Here is a 21,288-nt window from a genome sequence, read left to right as displayed (position 1 = left end):
ACAATGTGTACGTTACTGGGAAATTACCCATGCAGTGAGACTCAGACTTACTCATGTTATCTTAAAAAGGGAAGTAATTACATGGAGAGCCAGGCTTCAGTCTAAAGTAAGGCATTACACAAGACTCAGTGTAGAAGTAAGCAATTTTAAACAGAGGTGTAATAAATGGCTGTGGCAACTTCCCTAAGATACGTGTTGTGATTTCTTCATTATATGGTGTCTTTCATAAAGGTGTGTTGTATTTTGAAATAGGGATTATAAACTTGATGTAAACATTATTTTAGTTTGGATGGGAGTTATAAGATTGATATAAACATCATTGTTCAAGTTTCTCTGTCCTATATGCAACAGAGCTGACTCAATGAGCCTGGTAATGGTTTGCAGTCTTAAAAATCTATGAATATACAATTGAGTCAATGGTTGCCTTTGATCTTGTGGTCTCCTGATCCATTGCTGTGATGTGTTCACATAATCTGTCAACAGTGTTAGCAACTTCTGTGTCTTCAGCTCATTTCTTTATAAAGTCTAGCCTGAAATGATTGATTATAATAAATCCTTTTAGTTCTTTAAAATGATCCAGAGTCTGTAGTGCAAGAAAATAAAAACACATTTTGGGTAATTATTCTGTCTTTATGTTTACCCAGCTGAATGCAAACTATTAGATTGGACAGGCCAGCAGCTGCTCTATGGATTAAGAGGCCTCAGAATTAAGTAGAGCTCTTCAGATAAAACATTTAACCCTGTTTTGCATGGTAAGAGGAGCAGATTTGTTGCCATTATAGGTTTGTTGTAGTTAAGTTTTATATTTAGTAGTTAAGTTTTATATTTAATATTTATGTTTCTTGTTCAAGGATACTTAATTGAACTTTATTACATTTTCAGTGTGGTTAGATGCTAACATCATTTGCAATGTGGCAAACTACATTTAATAATTTAAAAGAACTCCAGTAGATTCCCACTAGCTGTCTTGGTTAACCCCTTGCCCCTCCCATCTGCTCTGCCCTCACTCCTCAAAGGTACTCAACCTTCCATACCTCTTGGGCAAGCATGACAATGCAAACAAACCTTCCCTGACCTTTCTGCGCCCTTTATTTTAGCTTTCTTTCTAATTTGGTGTGTGCCTGCAGCTGCCAACTTTGCAGCCCTTCGGATACTTTGCAGGGCTAGGTCTGACCAGTTTACTGAGGAGAAATTAGAGCTGACAAGCAGCAGCACTGTGCCACTTCAGAGAAGAGAAAGAACTGGATTATTTGCTGGCTTCCTGTCATTTGGAAGGAGTGAGGGAAGATACGGAGGAAGGGAAATGTAATGTGGCCTGTGTTAGCTGCTGCTTGCACTTCAGGAGGATGGTGTTTAATAAGGGTTATGGGAGGTAGAGTTGGCTGATTAGACTTTGTAGGATAGTGAGACATCCACCCTTGTAAAGGAAACCTTCTTTTCCTCTTCTTGATGAGGCACGAACTTCTCTCTTGATCATCCTACCACCTCTTCCTTTTCAGTCGCTAGGAGAAGCCGTTTATTTTGTCTAGACTTTAGGCTGAAGTCACTCAGTCTTCCAGGTGGGTGTCTTCATGGTGAGTCAACACCACCCCACACCCCAGACTGCCTGCCCAGAATGCAGTCCCAGAAACTAACCCCGATCTTCCTCCTTTACAAAATACTAAGCAGAAACATCTATCCCATGTGGAAGCAGCTATTTGGAGTTAAAGTTTATCCTCATTATGGGCCTCTGATACCTCCACTGTCTAGGCTTTCCGCTTTCTGCTGTGCCATCCATTGAATGCAAATGCTGACACGTGGCTTTAGGCTATTCCCAAACCTGTGTGTGAGACTATATGCAATTGACAAGAAATGTGTCGGAAAAGTTAAGATAACAGAACTTGAGGTTTGGAGGGCCAGCCTTTCTCTTGATTCGATGGGAGAGGAGAAAAGAGTGCCCCCCCCCCTCTGGGCAGCTGTGGAGGAAGGGGGAACTAGACTTAGTACTCTGGGACAGGGCAGGGGATTGAGGTTCAGCATGACCAGCAACCCATCATTTTGCCCTGCAGTGCTAAAATGGTTCTAACAGGGGTCTAATAAAACCCTGATAGTGGTTTGACTAGACCCACTTGAGCCCACTGAGTCTGAGGTGAGAAATCAATGGGTTTAGCAGCCTAAGAGGGATGCCTGAGGATGTGCTTTCTGTTGAGCTGTCTTCAGTGATGATTCTTCATCCCAGGGTGTTGGATGTGCATCTGAGTTTTAGGGTCATTATTCTTTTCTTGCCTGAAGTTCAGGATCTTCATAGTAGGGGCACATATGCGACTCTACTTCTGACACATTTGTTATCCCTGATCTTCATCTTCTTCATGAAAGTAAGGGCCTGAGGTTTTGCCAGCAGAGAATGGTCACAGAAGATAGGGCATTTATATGATGACTACTACTAGTACTACTACTACTACTACTGCTGCTGCTACTAAAAAGATAGAAGAAATGTTGGGTAGATGGTGAGTGAATGTAAAAAGGTATAAAAAAGAAAGTAAAAATTGGAGAGCTTAGGGGTCATAGCCAACTGAAGGCACTGATACCCTTATTTCTTTGAAGCAGCAGTTCAGGATGTTGCAGGATATCTTCACAGCTCAGGTTTGTTTGTGCTCCGTAGGTGCAAGGTAGCAGTGCAGTGGAACAGCCTTTGCCTTGGCCTCTGGTGTCTGTACTTCGGTGTGAAGGGCATTAGGGTGTGTCCTTGAAGTGAAACTTCAAGTTTGGTTTTACATTGATGGAATCCAGTTTGCACGCACCAGAGCTGCCCAGCCATTGCAACTAAAGTATAGGAAATGAGAACAACTGGGGGATTTGTTTTGAATGTTTGTTGTTTTTGCGAACTAAAATGCACCCAATATGGTTGCTAAAAGAACAAGCAAGCAAAGAGAGACACAGTTTTGTAGAATAATTTAGATTGGAAGGGACTTCAGGAGGTCACCTAGTCCAATCCTTTAAAGCTATTTGAGACAGTTTCTGATTTGTCAGTGTAACTTTTTGGTTTGGAGCTCTAATTTTTGTGCTTAGACTAGATTGACGGGTTTCAGATTGAAGCATGAACTTTGTATTTGAGATGATAGGGGATCTGATACGTTTTAGAAGTAGTCGTGTACATACATATTTGTTGGGGAGTGGTGGTGAGGATTCATTGCTATGAATGCTATATTTAAAATGCTAGGGTGTAGTTCGATCTCAAACAGATTGCTTCACATTTTGGTTTGGAGTTAAAATAAAGAGTAACTTCACGCAGAACAGGTCTGCAGTATGCAGTGATTCATCTAAGGTGAAGTTTTCACATATTTAACAAGCAGAATTCTTGTTTGGCTTCAGCTCATGTTTAAAGAAATTGATTTAGCACTTAGCATTCAAACTCAATAACTTACTAGTGCTGTCTTGTGTGTGTGAACTCACTTGTTACAAAAACTAATCTCTTTCTTAGGGATTATTAATATGGCCTTTGAATGAATTCTCCTTTTGAGCAAGACTTCTGTGAATTTCTCTCTTTCATGTTAACAGAAGAAGTTGGGGGAGGCCTAGAAGGGGCTGTATAAATTGTTCTTAGTATGAGGTTTGAATTCTGATGGCTTATCTAAGGCTTTGTAACCATTTCTGAAAGATATCTGTAATTTATCTGTTACCTTTACCAGGTGTTTGGTATTAACAAATTGCTGCAAAGTGACAAGGCTGTTATTTGACAATGGTCAAAACGAAATGTAATAGTCAAAAGGGTATCTTTATTGTCATTACTTTCTAAGTGAGATACCTTTGACTAATTTGAAGTGTGGTAGAGATTATTTTTTTATTGCTAGAACAAAATGTTTATCTGAGACCTGTCTCACACTATGCTGGTTCTAGAGGTAAAGAAAATAAGTCCATCTTAATGAACGAATCCTCCCCCATTCCCTTCAAGCAAGCCAGCCTGTTAATTTTAAACTTGAGTCAGAATTGTGGATCCTGCAGTGTAATTACAGGTATGCAGATATCTTCTGTCAAAACATTGCTTTTCACTACTGATCTTGGAATAGTTGTTCCTATCTGTTACGAAGTTGGTTTCTTACTAACTTTTAGGAGGATGTAACCTGTCAGTTTAGGAAAAAGAGTTTGAAAAAATTGGATAGTAGATCCTATGTGAAAAGTATACCTTAGTACCTAAGTGTGTGAGGGTAGAAAATACAATACCAATTTAAAAAAAAATGAAGGTGGGGACAGGTATCATGGAAGGTCAGGGAAGAAATAAGTCCTGTAAGCTTGGTATCTGGACTGGGCAAAGGAGTAGAAGCAATAAGGAATACAGAAGCTGGTGTCTGGGTGAACATGATTGATACAGTTGGTGGAAATTACATACCTTTTTGAAAGGAAGGTTATACCTCTCCAACAAAGGGTTCAAAAGGGTTCATATGGTCTTTCTTGCCAAGACTTCCAGAAAGCCTCTTGTTGAAATTTTCTTGAAGAAACTAAAGGAATGTGAGACTTAAAAGGTTCTTGCACAGATAGCTAATTGGTTAAAAAGTAGGAGTGAAGGGATGGGGTACTGTTCAGTCCTCACCAGGGAAGGGAGTCACCTGTACTGCATGTAAGCAAGTATGAAAATTGGATGAACCATTGAGTGCTGTTTTCTTGATGGATCAGCAAAGGCTGGTCCTAAATTTGGAGAATTATAGTAAGCTCTTACAAGACTAGGTGGCTGAGAGTGATAAAAGAGTGCATAAACTTTTATGTAGAGTAATATAAGTGGAGAAGAAAATTCTAACAGTACATGTAAAATGATAGCCTCTGAGCTGAGTGCATTTCTGTGCATATAGAGGCATATGAAACCATGAGTCACATGGAAACAATGGGGTTTGATTGTTAAGCATCTCTCTTAGTATGATCCCTAGAAAGTGCAAGTCTTCAAAAAGAACAAAAACTTCTTCAAAATAAACAAAAGGTGGTGTTTTTATTCCTGCAAGGTAGTCAGGCTGTGAGTGAAAGGTTGTACCATGGGCTTTAACAGCTGATGGAGGTTTACACGGTCTTACTGGGGAACTATACAAGCTCATGCAGAGAAACTGAAAATAACTAAATATATAGGAATCACATTTGAATCACATCTACATCAGGAAGTCCCTGAGCTTCAAAATGGATAGTTTCTCAAAGAGTAGTAGTAGAAAATATACGTAATTGCCTTGCGTTTCATCTTCCCTGAGCACATGCTGTTGGCTATTGTCAGAGTCAGGATAGAAGACCTCTGGTGAGGAAGGTTTTCTATAGATCAGATGTAGCTTTTCCTCAGAGTTTCAGTGCCATCACTTAAAGAGGTTGGTCCATCTTTTTTGCATCATTAAGAATTAATGACCATCTTTTCATCAAGAAATGATAAGTAAGATATGCTGCATTTGTTTTGGAAAGAGTAACTTTACATTCTCCCATTAGAAAACAGAAAATTCATCTGCTTTTGTCATTTTAGATTTAGAACTGTTAGGTTTATCATCAATAAAGTCTGTTTTTTGAAAATATTTAACACAGCATGAGTGAAGTGTGATGATGATGACTGTTGTGTTACCAAAAGACAGTGGATAGTTTTATTTTTCATATAAAATTCCATAAATTTTTCACTGTGTATAAATAAAGATGTAAAATTTCTCATTCTATGCATCTCCAAATTATTCTTTTACTTTTGCCCTATTCATGTTCGTTCTGATTTTCTCCATTGCCATGAAAGATATTCTGGTAAGGAAAGGGTCAAGAAGTTAACTCTCACTGATAGCTGGGGATGAACAAAATGGCAGCTTAGTAAATGAAAGCAGATGATAGGAGAGACCATGAGAAACTAAAGCTCCAATTTAAGAGAAAATTGTTCCTTTCAAATTGTGATTCAAATGTGTACCCTCTCTCTTTAGCAAGAGATACTCCCTTATTTATGTTCCTGTATATCATGGTGTTCTTTAATCTTTACATAACTTAAATTCCTTTGCTGTGAAAGAACATGTTTCTGATGAGTCCTTCTGATAGGTGGCAGTATGGTGGCTTCTGGCTTTTTCATGTTGTGTCAGCCAACAGCATGGATAACAAAAATATTGTTCATTAAATTGTTCCAAGATGTTGAGATTATTTTAAATGTATCTCTTCTGTATGTGCTATCAGTGTTTTCATTTCTTTCTGTGCTGGCTTATTTTCTTTCTTGAAATTTTCCATTAGCCAGAGAGAGATAATGAAGTATGCTAATTTTTATTTCCATTCTCAGCTTTTTATTATATGCAATGGCATAGCTACAGTGCTAAGCAGTTTTAAAAGGCAGAAGCAAATAAAGTAGTGAAGCACAACTACCTCCATGGTAATGGTATTCATTGTTTCAGTCACTAAGTATTGTAATTCATTAGAGACAGCTAATAGAGTCTGAAAGGCTGAATTGTTACTTTTAAAACCAGTGAAAACCAATAAGCATAATTAAACTGCATTTTAATTTACTTCAGAAATACAAGCCTGGTCGATGTGATGATATTTTGAAATGGAAGCCACCCAGCCTGAACTCTGTTGATTTTCGTCTAAAGATAACAAGAATTGGTGGAGAGGGGTAGGTAATCTCTTCCCTTTTTAAATCTGTAACACTCATGTGAATGTCCCTAATCTCTCCTCTAGTATTTCTTGACACTTCCTGGGGCTAAGCATTTCTATATTTGCTAGAACTTGTTCATTCAAAATACAAGCAACTGTTGTAATTAGTGTTGTACTGAAAACAATGGCAGATGTTTATGTTGTGAATTTACTCATTCTTAATTTAAATTTCTTCAAATTTCTGAAAAAAAAGTCCCATTTGGATTTGGCACTAGCCCGTATGTTTTTAAGAGTGGGCAGGCTGTATTAGCTTAAATTCCTAAAACTATTTTTCATTGATTTTAGACAAAATAATAACAACCTAAGATTTCTTCTACTTTAGAATTGTGCACAGTGACAAACAGGACTTCTTTTCTTAGAGAAAAAAAACAAGGCCTGACATTTTTACTTGTTAGGCATTCTTTGGTATTGTCTTCAAAACCATTAAAATCTTAATAAAAACCAGTGAGTTCTAATGGCAGAAGACATGAAAATCTTTACATTGGTCCTATGTACTATTTGCCTAGTTCAGTCACTGCACATATTAAATAGGAGTTATTTCCATGTTTAGTTGTGCTAGGGAGGGGAAGGGAAGGACTGAATACTAGATTAAGCTTGGTTTGGAAAAGACTTTGTTTAAAATTAAATTAATGATGATTAGGTGGCTTAGTGTTTTAACATCTGGGACTCATTTCAATTGACAGTGTGAAATGCTGACATTTAACTTCCCGTTTTTTTGGTGCCACAGGCAACTCAATATAATTAAACAATTAATTCATATATTGCTTGCATATTCCAGAGTGCTAATAATGGTCCATTTAACTTTTAGACATCTGCATGTCACATTAATGAAAACATTTGGTGAATAGAGAGAATCTTAAGGATACAGGGTTTTTTCTGCAAAAGATACTCAACTGATAAATTCTCACTGTTTCATGAGGTCAGAGTTATCTGTTCAAATTTTTGTCGTTGAAAATGCAATATTAAGTCCTCAGTTACAACATAACTATTTCAGAGAATAGACAGAAATACTTTGTTTTACTTCAGATAATCAGCTCATTACAACATTTTATGTTTGTTTGCAATTTATTTAAGTCACAGGATAATGTAATATGAAAGATTTATGTAAAAAATCTTTTAAAAATCTTTAAAAAATTGCCCATTATTTGATAGGAAGGTTATTCTCATTGCGAGTATTCTTATGACTTCTGCTGGAGTTTACAAATATACAGAACTAGCTTGTGATTCAGAAACAAAATGCAACACATTTTTCATTTCACCTTAATAAAGGAGTATTGGTTGATTAGTTATCTCTGATTTCAAATACAAAACTGTCAGTGCTGTTGTGTTATGTTTAATATGTTACATCATAGATTATTTGATGGGAACGTGAAAAGGTTATAAAATATGAGCCAGCAAAAAGCTATTTCTAAAAAGTTAGTAACAAATTATTAAAGAATGCCTGATCCATTGTAGAATTGAAATCACTTTCAAACATTTAGAAAAGTTCTATCATATTTCAGCTATGTGAAAAGGGGAGCAGTTCTTATATTATGGAAATAACTGAATTACCCTGTAAATAATGTAATATTTAAATATGTCAGTGTTTATGCTGCTCTCACATGCATATAGAAAATTCTAGAAATCTGATATTTAATAAAGTACAGTTCTTCCAGGTAAGTTTTACTCCATCATGCATGACAATTGACTGCTACTAGTAATTTAAGTGCATTCATCCAACAAAAATAAAATTTAATGATGTATGGGGCAAAAAATAACTTGGTACTCTTAGGAGAGAGGTATTTATTTAAATACTGTCCTATGAAACAGTAGCTTCTGCCCAGTGAAACACAGACTGTGAATGAATACTCCAGATTTGCCTGCTTCAGTTGTTACTTTGGGTAAAATCTAAACTCATTTGAAGAAACTTCAGAATAAAACAGATTTTGAAACTGTTGACTAGAGTTTTAAAAGAAGCATCTTTAATTTTAGACGGTATAAAGACAGTTCCTGAGTTCTGAGCACTAACTAAAATTCTGTTTGATTTGATGAACTGTCTTGCTACTGCAGTTCTAGTGTGACAACGTTAGGCTTCCTGCCTCCTCTCACCACACTAAGATAAAAAGCACGCATTGATACTGGTTTCAACTTTTTAGGTAAAGAAAGTTTTCTTCTTCAGTAGTCCTAAAAGGAATTACAGCATTACAGAATGGGTAAGATTGGGAGGGGACCACAGTGGGTTGATCATCTGGTTCAACCTCCCTGCTCAACCAGTCATTCTAGAGCTCACGGCACAGGATTGCATCCAGATGGTTCTTGAATATCTCCAGTGAAGGAGACTCCACAGCCTCTCTGGGCAATCTGTTCCAGTGCTTGGTCACTCACACAGTTAAGGAAGCTCTTCCTCATGTTCAGATGGAACTTCCTGTGCATCAGTTTCTGCCCACCGCCTCTTGTCCTATTGCTTGACAGCACAAGAAAAGCCTGGCTCCAACCTCTGACAGCTTCCCTTCAGATACTTGCAGGCACTGGTAAGGTCCCCTCTCAGTCTTCTCTTCTTGAGGCTAAAAAGGCCCAGCTTCCCTTAGCCTTTCCTCATAAGAGAGATGCTCCAGTCTCTCAGTCATGTTTGTTGCCCTCCACCGGACCTGCTCCAGGAGCTCCAGGTCTCTCTTGTACTGAGGAGCCCAGAACTGGGCACAGCACTCCAGGTGTGGCCTCACCAGGGCTGAGTAGAGGGACTGGATCACCTCCCCTGACCTGGTGGCAATGCTCTTCCTAATGCACCCCAGGATGCCGTTGACCTTCTTGGCCCCAAGGATACACTGCTGGTTCATGGACAGCTTGTGCTCCACCAGAGCTCCCAGGTCCTTCTTTGCAGAGCTGCTTTCCAGCAGATCAGCCCCCAGCCTGTAATGGTGCATGGAGTTATTCCTCCCCAATGTGGAGGACCCTGCATTTGCCTTTGTTGAATTTCAGAAGGTTCCTCTCTCCACCCTGTTGAGGTCCTTCTGAAGGGCTGCACAGCCCTCTGGGGTATCAGCCACTCCTCCAGCTTTGTGTCATCAGTGAACTTGCTGAGGAGGCCTCTGCCCCTCCATCCAAGTAATGGAGGAGTAAGTTAAACAATACTGGGCCCACTACTGAACCTTGGGGGACACCAACCACTAGTGACAGGCCTCCAGCCAGACCTTGTGCCACTGATCACGACCCTCTGGGATCTGAATCACTCTGGGATTCAGCCAGTAAATCTGTCGGGGATTTGACAGCAAAATACTGCAGATGTGGTTGAAGTACTGGTACAGAGTTTACAGAAGTCGCATGTTGTTTTGGCACAGTTAGGCAAATAACATGTTTACAGTAATTGAAGGTGTGCCTTTGTATTGATCTCCTACAGACAAATATGGAACCCAAGTTAAAGTATTGATCTCAAATACTTAACAGCTTGAAACAATGTGAAGAGGGATTGTCTGTAATTTCCAAGTCCTCTGTTCTGATTTACAGGCTCATCTTTAAATCTTGAAATGCAGACATAACTAAACCTGTGCTACAGTAGTGTGTGATCTTATCACAGTTTACAGCCTGGGCAGTAGTGATACAAACTGAACCAATTCACAAAGCTCCAACCATGCAGCCCTTGCATTTATAGTTTCCTGCTCACTCAAATAGTGGAAAAAAGCATATAGGTGCATTATTTATTCAATAGGATGAGATTAGAGTTCTGTCAGCTGTTGGACATGTCTTTTAGATAGCATATGTAATTGAGATCCTGAAAAATTGTAAACAATCTTGTGCATTTTTCATCTGAATAAAGGAGTTACCTCTGGGGAGTTTGCCAGATTTTAGTCAGTGTGATTATTTTCCATCTATGTAAATTCCCCTGTGTTTTCATTTCATTTCCATCCATAGATCAGTCTGCAATAGAAATGTTAACTGCAAAATAGTTGCTGTTTCACCCCAGATGTAGTCCTGTTATGGATGAATGACCGATTGTTTTTTTCTGGGCTTCAGTTATTTCACTCTTGATATTGGAGGGAGTTTTACCATTGAATTAAAAAGGATTGGTCTTACAATCTGTGAAGTACTTTTAGAATAAGCCTGATAAAGATGAAGACTGCATAACAAAGAATAAACATAAAGAAAAAAGATACTATTGCATCCCAAAGAAGGGCAGGGTTTCTGTAACCTCAGTGACCTAATACTGACACTCCTGCTCAGTGCACATATTTGAAAGAAATTGCATTATTGCACCTTAGTGAGTTACATCTTATCGGCTGAGCCTTGGTAATTGTCCCCTGTATATTATCATAGTACAGCCTTTCCAAGCATCAGGATGATGGTTACATTAACTCTTTTTGTGTTGTGTTTGCCAGAATTTCAATTTGTGCTCTCTCTCAATCTCTTCTCATTACATCAATGTAGTTAGTCTTAGTTAAAAAACCCCACCAAAACCACTAACACAAAAGTCCTGCAATAACAACTGTCAGTTAAACAAGAGAGTACTGTATTTTTTGTCTCTTGTGAAACACAGCAGTTGCACTGAAAAGCCCAAACATTAGATGTGTTTTACAGAGGTTGTCTCACTTCCCAGCACTTCTCTTTCATTTCAGATTTATTAGAACAATGGTCTCATGAATAACAGCACCTTGTGTTTTCCTAAATTATGATGATGCTCAGAAAAAAATGAAATAAAAGGGTCTTAAGCACATTAACTGCATTTCCCAATGACCTATGAGTTAAATAACCTTATCAGTAGAGAATGTGAAGGATATTTATTTGCTGTGTGCAGTATCTCATATTACAGGGAAGTCTGCTTTTTAGTAGTAGAGATGCTTTTTCTCAAGATGTCTGACTTACGAATATTTCTTAAAAAACCTAAAAACCTTGAACTAGCTCTGAGTCTTATTTAAATGTCACAAATATCAACTGAAAATGTCTCATAGTACCATATTTCTGGTACCTTCCATAATCAGAATTTCTTAAATGTCCATGCTTCCTTTTACAGATTTTTAATTAGCCCGTGCAAGTCCCTTAATTTTATCTGAATCAGGCTGCTAAAATCAAATCACAAGCAAAGTTTTGGCTTTATTTGCTTTGAATTAATGCCTTACTGGGTCAATTTGATACCATTTCAAATCACAGGATAATATAAATTTTATCTAGTACCTTGAAGTGCTGGAAAACATCAAGGATTTTACTCATCTTTGAAGATATGCGCCTCTAAAAAAAATTTAGTGATCGGAAGTAGACATTAACTATTTATTAGTGTTAAGTTTGTATTTTTTTAATTGTATCCATTATTAACAAAACCATATGGGGAAAAACCCAAACAAACAGTGTTTAGGCAAAGTTCTGTTTAGCTTGGACAATGTCAAGTAACAAAAAATGGGAGATAAAATACAATACATTCAAGGATAGTGGGGATATCCTTGGATACATTGGAAATTACAAATCAACAACTGGATATAGATACCATGACTACAGTCAAGTGGATGTCTTCTTGTTTTTTAGAAGTGATGTTTCCCTTTTTGTTTTATAAACTAAAAAGGACTGGGGGAGAAGAAGACCTGCAAATAGTTCAAAATGGCTGTGATGTTCTTGATTTGCTCTCATATAGCTACGTTTCTGTCCTTTTATATGCTAGTCTTCCTTACTCTTCTGCTTTGAAAAAAAAAATTAGTAACTGGCTGAAATATCGTATGAGTTAATTGAATCAGCAAAGATAGCAGAACTGATGTGATAGTTTGTATGGCCTGGGTGTTGGTGCTCCTTCTCTTCCCATTCCCTATTTCATGTGATACTGAAGTTGTTAGTTTGGGCTGTGAACTCTGCCTTCTCACCTGTTTGCAGAATGTCCATTATCAAAGAACACAAACTTGTTCTTACATGTGCCATCCATCACAGAGACTTTTACAAGTAATACCCTGGTGATAAAAATAATAGTTCCATGTTCCCCTAGTCTCCAAAGATCACAGTCAGTGTTGGGGCTGCATTGCTGTTGAGTATAGTGGAGTTATGAGGCAGAATGCAGATGAAGTTGTACAGCAATAATGGAACAAATAAGGACAAGATGTTGCAAATAGAGGCAAAGATGTGCAGTGTGGGGATGACAGCAGGCAGAGTGCAGGTTTGAATGTGTTAAGTGCATTTATAGCTGTACTGTTGTTAAAGGAAGCACATGTGCTTAGCAATTGCTTACTTTTTGTGGAAATGTGAGAGTTGCAAGTGAAAGTAAAGAAGTAATTTGCTTACCTATTACCTTCAAGTATTCAACTGATACTAGAGTTGATCTTCTGAAGAGGAAATGTAGGGGCATGGTTGTGCAAACAGATTGAAGAGGATGTTATGTGTAGAAAGAACAATGTGGTGGCACAGGAAGGGGAAGCCCAAATATCACCGTGGTAGAAATATGCATGTGCAGCTGCAACATTGGCATCACAAAGGAAACTGGTAGACAGACATTTTAGCCAAGTGCTGTGCTGTAAATATATATGCTGTATTGCTTATATGAGGATACTTAAAATCTTTTTGTAAAGCCTCAGGCTTTTAAAACTATTTTCAAAGTAAAGCTTTGAATCTAACCTCTATTTATACTCTAGTACACTGAACAAAATCTTGTAATTCCACAACTAGTACTCAGGATGCTCTTGGAATTTCTAATGTTGTATTTCAAAAATGAACTCAGCCTCATCTTTTTATATGTTCAAGTGGCAGCCTTGGGCAATCTCCATCTGTCAGATAATTATTCTACTTCAGCTACTCATTTCTCCAGATTTTTAAAAGCTTTGCCTCATATAATCCTAAAATTATCTATATGCTTGCAGACTGGAATGTAAATGTAGCCTTGTATATTTTATAGACCCTGTTCCTTTTTCTTGAACTAGCTGCTGCCTTAAACTAGTCTTTCCAGTTGCTTGTGTCAGTTATCATCATGCTTATCCACTCTGTTAAGATCCATTTCTATCTTGAATGGGATCAAGAAAAGTTCCCAAATACCACGTCTTCAAAATTTTCTTATGTCCCATGTATTTATCTTTTCTAAGTTATATTTCGATAGATATTTTATTCCTCTTTGTCCATGTAGCTTAGATTTCTTCCTACTTGTGAATGTGGAAATGGAGGGCTGATGCCACCCCCAGCTAAACTACTGGAAGGTGGTAGAATCTAAAAGGAGTGAGAGAAGCAGGCAGTGAAGAAATTATATTGGACTTCAGAATGGTTGGCTTTGGCTTTTTCATGTAATAGAGGTGGTATCCCACATCAGGTCCCTTTGAACTGCAGAGAGGCCCAGGACAGCTCGTTGATCTTCAGGAACAGCTTCCTCAAATGCACAAGGACATACTCTTCCCTGTGCAAGAAGACAAGCAGGTATGGGAAGCAGGTACAGCTTGCTTGAATGGGGAATCCTAAGTCAACCTACCCAAAAAATGAAATGTATGGAATCCGTAAACAGTGACAGACCTCCTTGGAGAATGTAAAAATGGTGTCTGGGTGTAGAGGGAAGGAAGTAGGAAAGCCAAAACTCAGCTGAGTTGAAGGTGAGTCACTGATGTCTGTAGGTACCTTGTTAATGGAAGGAAGACTTAAGGAAATGGTGTGATGCTGATGCAGCACTAGACAGTGAAAAAGATACAAAAAGGCTGAGGGTACACACTGCAGCCTTTGCTTTGGCAAAGTCTATTCTCAGGCTTTTGAAGTCCCTGAACCTCATGGCAGAGTGCAGGGAAGTTGAAGTTAGGGACTACTAAGGCAAACTGGACCTCAGGATACTGGAAGGCAAAACGTTGGAATTGGGGCAAGAGTTAGCCCTTGGAGCAAAGGTGGCCAACTAATGTGATAGCTGGGCTGCAGTGGAGTAGATGATTCTTCACCTCTATTCAGCATGTGTGAGACTGCATGTGGAGTACTGTGTCTTGTTTGAAAAAGACATTTATACACTGGAGCAAGTCGAGTGGAGTGCCTCCAAGACCATTGGGGGATTGGAGAACATGACATACAGGGAAAGGCTGAGAGAACTGGGTTTCCTCTGTCCAAATATGAGAAGGCTGCATAATACTTCACTGCTATTTACTACTCCTTGATGGCAGTTGATAGAGAAGATGAAGCCACATTGCTCAGAAATTCATGCTGAAAAAATGACAAGCAAAGGACACAAATTGTAGAAGGTCACGAGGAGAAACAGTGTGATGAAAGTCAAACACTGTAGTAGGCTGGCAAGTTGTGGAGGCTCCATCTTTGGAAGCATTCAGAAGTTAATTAGATGAGCCTGTGAGCAACCTGATGTAACTTGGAAGCTGACCCAGTCCTGAGCATGAGGCAGATGACATGCAATGGTCCTTGCCAATCAGACTTATTCTAAGGTAATTTGCAGATCAAATGTTAAATATTTAGCAAATAACGTGGAACTGTTTGACACTTAAACTAATATGTATTTAAAAACATTTTTGGTTTTCTTTCTTCATGCTTTCTTTACTGTAAATAGATTCTTCCGTACAGTAGAGTACTTACAGTAAGAATACTCACTGTACATATATTTCATTTACAAATTGTGGGATTGTCCTTTTTGAGAAGATTTTGTGAGTTCCAAAGTAAAAAAACATGTAGTTTTTATGAACAGGAATTTGATATTGTTCTATGTTATATACTACTAAGGTTTGCCAGATGCATAATTTAAAAGCCATCTAATTTACATAGAAAAAAAGGTTCATCTTCCTTTTGCTGTAGCTTGAAATAGATACTCCGCTCTCAGACTTAACTGGAACTCAGTTGTGAACATTTTTTTTCCCTACCAGTACATATAAACTTTTTAAATTATAGGACTTATTAGAGAGTATTTGTGTACATCTTGTTCAAAGTGCTTTAAATGGATTTTAGAAATCGGTCTGAGCTTCTTAGAAATGCTTTTTTGCATTTTTGCATGTAATGACTATTTGGTCTTTTTCAGACAAGGGATATTTTCTAGATATTTTTAAAGTGTTTTATGAATGGTACTCAGAATATTTTTTTCTCCATAAATTGTTTACAGTATGAATTATTTAGTTGTTTGGAGGTTTTTTTGTGGTATGTGTTTGTGGTTTTAGTTTGTTGCTTAATGAGATTTTATCATCTGTTTTCTTGAGTTTACAGATCTGTACATTTTAAACTATGTTCAAAAAGGAGCATTAGTATAGGATTATTAAAGAACTGAAAAGTAAGCATTTTTCCATGGTGTTTGAAATTAAAGAAGTAATTGTGGGAATGAGTCCAGAGGAGGCCCCAAAGATGATTAGAGGGCTGGAGTACCTCTTCTACAAAGACAGGCTGAGAGTTTGGCTTGTTCAGCCTGGAGACGAGAAAGCTTCCTGTGCCTGAAGAGGGGGCAACAGGAGAGCTGGAGAGGGACTATTTACAAGGGCCTGTAGTGATAGGACAAGGGGGAATGGCTTTAAACTGAAAAGGACAGATTTAGATTAAGTATTGGGAAGAAATTCTTCACTGTGAGGGTGGTGAGGCACTGGAACAAGTTGCCCAGTGAAGCTGTGGATGCCTCATCCCTGAAGGTGTTCAAGACCAGGTTGGATGGGGCTTTGAGCCACCTGGTCTAGTGGAAGGTGTCCCTGCCTGTGGCAGGGGATGGAACTGGATGATCTTGAAGGTCCCTTCTGACCCAAAACATTCTGTGATTCTATGAAACATGCATTTAAAGGGAAAAAAAGCTCGACTCAGATTGCTTCCTTGCCTTCTGCGATGTATTTCAAAGAAGAATAAAGCAAGGGAAGGGAAAAGGGAAAAGAAATTACCACAATGGTAGTGTAGAGCACAGAGTCTGGACAGACAAAGATATTGTACATGTTTCTACTCTTCATTGGTCTTACTCTGAGCATTTTATTACTTCATTTTCTGACAACACCAAACTCACAAATCACAAAAGAACAGATATAAGTACTAAATAATGAATATATTAAAGATAAAAATAATTCATGACAGTCATAGCTCCAAGACTACTGTTCAGTTTGCTTTGATACCATCAGAATATTTTGAAATTGGTTTAGGAATTACAAGCCCAGCTTTTTGCGTCTTACTGAATTCACAAGTACTTTGGAATCAGCAAAATGTGTCAACAAAATAAATGACCCTGGTGCAGTTTGTTTGCATTTCTGCCATAACAGTGTTATCAATATGGTATGTATGCAACTGTGGGCTTCTGAAATACAGGGAGATTATCAGCAGTTTCACCTTCCCTCCTTGATAGCAAAGAGAAACTCTTGGTACATGCGCTTATCTTACAACTTCAGAGACATTAGAAAAGAAACCTACTTAATCCTTTTTCAGGATAATTATCTAGTATCTTTGGTTTTGTAGGGATTCACATTGTGATGATTGATTTAAAAAAAAGATACACGTACAGGATGAGTTTTTGAAAACTTGCATTTTAAGGGACATTTTCATTTTGAGGAGATAAATTGGATTTTTGATATCTGTTTAATGACTTAGGATGTGCCATAGGTTTTGTAATTTACACTTGCTGTCTTTTTAACTGACACCTAGCTTGTAGCTTTTTTTTCCTGGGACAAGATGCTTATCCTGTCGTAGAAGCACATTAAAATCAGTGAGGCTGTGGGTGCATGTATCCGTCAGTGGGAGATCAGTTTGCATAATCAAGGCCTGATGAGTCAATGGTAGTGGAGAATCCGTGTTGTTGCTTACCTGAGCGATAGGGAAGAGAACAGCAGCTGCGGCGTATGGAGCACGTGCACATATTGCACTTTGAGTGGGAATTTGTAAAAAGCATTTAATAGTTTTCTGAAGAGTTTTGGTTCCATCTGACAACAGATGTGAGTGTGTCATCCTGCTAGAGGATCTTAAAAAGGCCCAAATTCCTTACTTTCATAGTTTTTATGCTTGTTTGCTTTTTACAAAGCAGTCATGACAGTGAGTGCGAAGTACAAACATGGGTTTATACTGAATTCCATTCTGAAATCAACTTCAAGGCTTTATCTTAAATGCAAGGAAGATATGTACATTCACAGGAACTACTTGATTTTTAGCCTTATTGTATATTTGAGAAATAAGCCTTTATTTTAACTTTGAAACCCAGATTTCCAAAATTGTAATCTTGTTCAGCTTCATATGAAATTAATCAGAATTTTTATTTTATAAATATACAGATCTATATGCATATGTGTATGTGTATCTACACACAAAGGTGACAGCTTTACAGTTACTTTAGATTGTAAAATTTACAACAAACAAAAATGTAAAGGAATCTCATTGTCGGTTATGAATCAAAACAAGTCTTCTCTTTTCTTCTTCATGTTTACATATGGAAGCCCTATCTACCTTTTAAAACACTTCTTAATTTTAAAGTTTATCCATTTTATTAAATCAGTCTCTGCTCTTCCTAATTTTTCACTTTCTTCATGCAAATATATTTCTTAACTGGACATTCTCTACTTCTTTTTCAAATTTTACTGCTTTACTAGTGAGGTTTTCAGTGCCTTGATTTAGTGCTTTTAAGCTAGGTAACTAAGTGGTTCTTCACCTGTACTCCACCAACTAGTGTTCTGTGGCTTATAAATAGCAGAAAAGTTGTATATGATTAACAGAGAAGCGAACACCAGTGTGTTGCTCGGCTTTGTATGTATAAGCTGAACAACTTTTTAATCACCTGATAGTGAAGTTTATATCAATGAAGATACAAAAGTATGTGAAGTATTTGGGGGAAAGGGGAGGGCTGTTAGAGACAGTTCTGATGTTCTTGGAAGATTAAAAGCGTTATTATTGTTATTATTGCTAGTCATCCTATCTGTTGTCAGACCTCCAGCATCTGAGAGGTATAGGGTAAGAAGTTTTTGTTTTACAGAGTTTTAGTGAGATTGCTGTTACATCTCCTCACCAATACATGTATGTGTACCAGTTTTCAAGATGGGAAAAATGAACTATGAAGTGGAGAGAAAACTCTCTCAGGACAGCATGGTGTGTTGGTAAGAAAAGGACAGTCCTCAGCTGTACCCAGCAGATGGCATTTTTCCCTCTTATAACAACTAAATATTTTCAAAGCTATAATCTTTGGCTATTTTCATACTTAAAGCCTTTTCTTCACAAAGTATTAAAAGATTGCACTGTGAGCAAATATTTATCAGTGGATTATAAATGAAATATAATGTGTATATCTCTAATTATAGGATAGAGAAGATTGGAATGAGAAGAGTGAAACAGGATAGTGAATTTGATGATTTTATTTTTTTCCCTCTCAATTCTGTATGTCAAAACCATCATTTCACACAGATGTTTATAAAAGCACTTCACTCTTTTGGTGAATGTTAAAGTATCAAATTCTCAGGTTTTTAGTCTTTTTTTCTCAGGAATACAGAATTCTACTTGAAAGTGGATATTGAGTTGTAGGAGATCTCTTGATTTGTGGAATAGATTAAGACAGATAGTTTGACAAGTGAATTGGATGTCTTGTAATGCAGGCTCTGAGCTATTATCTCCCCTCCAGAAGGGGAAATTTGCTATGGACATGGTTAACTCTTCTCAACTAATGTATCAGTAACATTCTGACTTTTAATTTGTAATTAAAATGATCTGTACACAGTTCTGACTCAAGACTTACTGTTGATCATTCTGGTCTCAGTCAAGAAGAGAAGCAGAAATTATTCAAGTCTCACTGAGCAGGATGTTTGAGCTTGGTTTCTGCACAATGCTCACTTTTATAAAAAATCTTCACACATTACTTGTGTGTTAAGAAAATTGTGTTTCAAAAGGTGAATTCTGTATCATGATAAACTAGAATAATGTTTTGGTTTTAGAAGAGGCAATGGTATGGTAGGGCATGCAAATGCTTTCTTCCAGCTAAAATAGGCAGTAAATACAGCTTGTTTTAACAGCAGAAGTATTAAATTCAGTTATTTGAATTATGTGTCAACAAAACAAAATGTTCAAAACTGGTCATTTTTCTCTTTTGCTCAGCTGTTTAATAAGATATGATTAATGGTTTCTGCATGGTGATAATTTCTCTGTTGTTTACTTTAGTTTTGCTTTCATATTAAAAATAAGAGGAAGCTATTACACAACTTAATTTTTTTTCATGTATCATATGCCAGTTGTTTCTTTGTAATATTCAGATACATGCAGTATGGAGGAATATTCCAGGTGTTCCATGTGTTTTCTTCCTTTTTCAGAGATTAAGATTTTTTTTATGTTGTTTGACTGGCAAATTTTGTGGTTTGATAGAGCCTCTATGGGCAAAAGACATGCCTATGTCCAGACTGTGGCAAGAGGAGGGGCCATTGTTTTACAGTTGTAAAACACTTTCATTTGAGTGAAAGCAAATTGGTCCCACATATTTAAAGCATGGCATAACCTGCACCAATTACTTAAAAACTTGCAGTGTTGACAAGTTTACTGGATAAGCCTGAGGATGAACTATGAACCCTATTGACTGCAGAAAAGAACTAGTATTGAAATTATATGGCACTGTCAGTTCTGCTGCTTTCCTCTGTATAGATTGATGGTCATTCATTTCCCAAAGGATTTTATACAGCATTTGGTCCAAATGTATTTGTTGCTGAAAGCTGAGTTATGAAACTGATGACTCCTCTAAAGCAAAGTTTCATGCGGAAAACCCTTCTTCTTGCATTCTGATCCTAAGGAAAACAATAAACTTTTCCTTTCTCTTAGTTTTCAAATGTCAAATACAATAATTATGTTCTGTCTTAGCTGTGAGTGATTCATATCTGAATGAAATGCCTGTTTGCTCTCTGATAATAAATTTTCTCTGCCATAATAACAAGGTGGTGTTGAAAGTAACTTCAAAAAAGGAATGATAAAGATTCCTCTGAAGGAACAATTGAAGCTTGATTTTGCAGTATTTGTATTAATTGTTGTCTGATAGATACTATTCTACTGCTTCAGGAATGTGTTTGCATATAAAGTTAACTTAGAGTTAATGCTTTTTCTGTGCATTTTAAATCAATCATGGATAAGACTTCTTCCAGTGTAAATGTCAGGTGTGAAAATTAAAGCAATATTCTGAATTTGAAATGAAATATTTAGACCAAAAAAAGAGTGGAATTGCAGGAACTGTCAGTGTAATTCCATTGTCACTAATTTGTGCATGTAAAATGTAGCAGAGGAATGTCCAAAAGCAATTGAGTTCTTCCACAAAGAGTTGACCTCAGGGGCTGTGCTTGGCCAGATCTGTAGTAGCTGAGTAAACAGAGTAACTTCGACCACTCCTAAATTGCATGTTTTTTAAGAAACAAGGTTGTAAAAGAAGATATGAGACACTCAGCTCTTGGGTTTCCTAGCTGGTATAAAACTTGACAGCAGGGGTGTGTTAAAATGTAGGTTTCCCGTCATCTGTTACAGTAATATGTGCTCTACGAGTCTGCCCTTTCCTCTCTTCTGTGTCTTCTCATTTCTGTGTAACTGTTCCCAGGTAGATTCAATTTTGTGTTCCTGTGAAGTTTTATTCATTCTCCTTTACTTCTCTCACCCATATTTGCATGTGAGTCTTCAGGGTTGGTTTCCCAGTAAAGGTGATGATTTTTTATTTGCTGTCACTACTCCAAAGTGATTAAAGTCCTGGTTAAAATGCATAGAATTTTCATGAAATAGCTGAAATTGCATTCCTGGATGCCCATTGATAAGTTTTTCTCTTTGATGGTCTGAAGATGTAGCTGGTATATAGGAAAAGGTAATTGCTTATGT

General features: G+C 37.4%; 1 protein-coding gene across 2 annotated transcripts in view; it reads left to right on the top strand.

Annotated features, from left to right (window-relative positions):
* The window catches only part of RNGTT (RNA guanylyltransferase and 5'-phosphatase), a 166,918-nt gene that overhangs the window by 97,800 nt on the left and 47,830 nt on the right, over positions 1–21,288 (top strand). Inside the window, exon 12 of one of the 2 annotated variants that reach the window (XM_008640252.2) lies at positions 6,474–6,574. The exons of the other annotated variant lie outside the window; for it this stretch is intronic. Coding sequence (XP_008638474.1) covers positions 6,474–6,574 — 101 coding nt within the window. The remainder of the gene's footprint in view (positions 1–6,473; positions 6,575–21,288) is intronic. 2 annotated transcript variants of the gene reach the window in all.

Source organism: Corvus brachyrhynchos, unplaced genomic scaffold, assembly GCF_000691975.1.
Source record: "Corvus brachyrhynchos isolate BGI_N302 unplaced genomic scaffold, ASM69197v1 scaffold87, whole genome shotgun sequence".
NCBI classification, from domain to species: domain Eukaryota; kingdom Metazoa; phylum Chordata; class Aves; order Passeriformes; family Corvidae; genus Corvus; species Corvus brachyrhynchos.
Note: the sequence above shows the minus strand (reverse complement) of the source record. Positions and strands in the feature narration are given on the sequence as shown.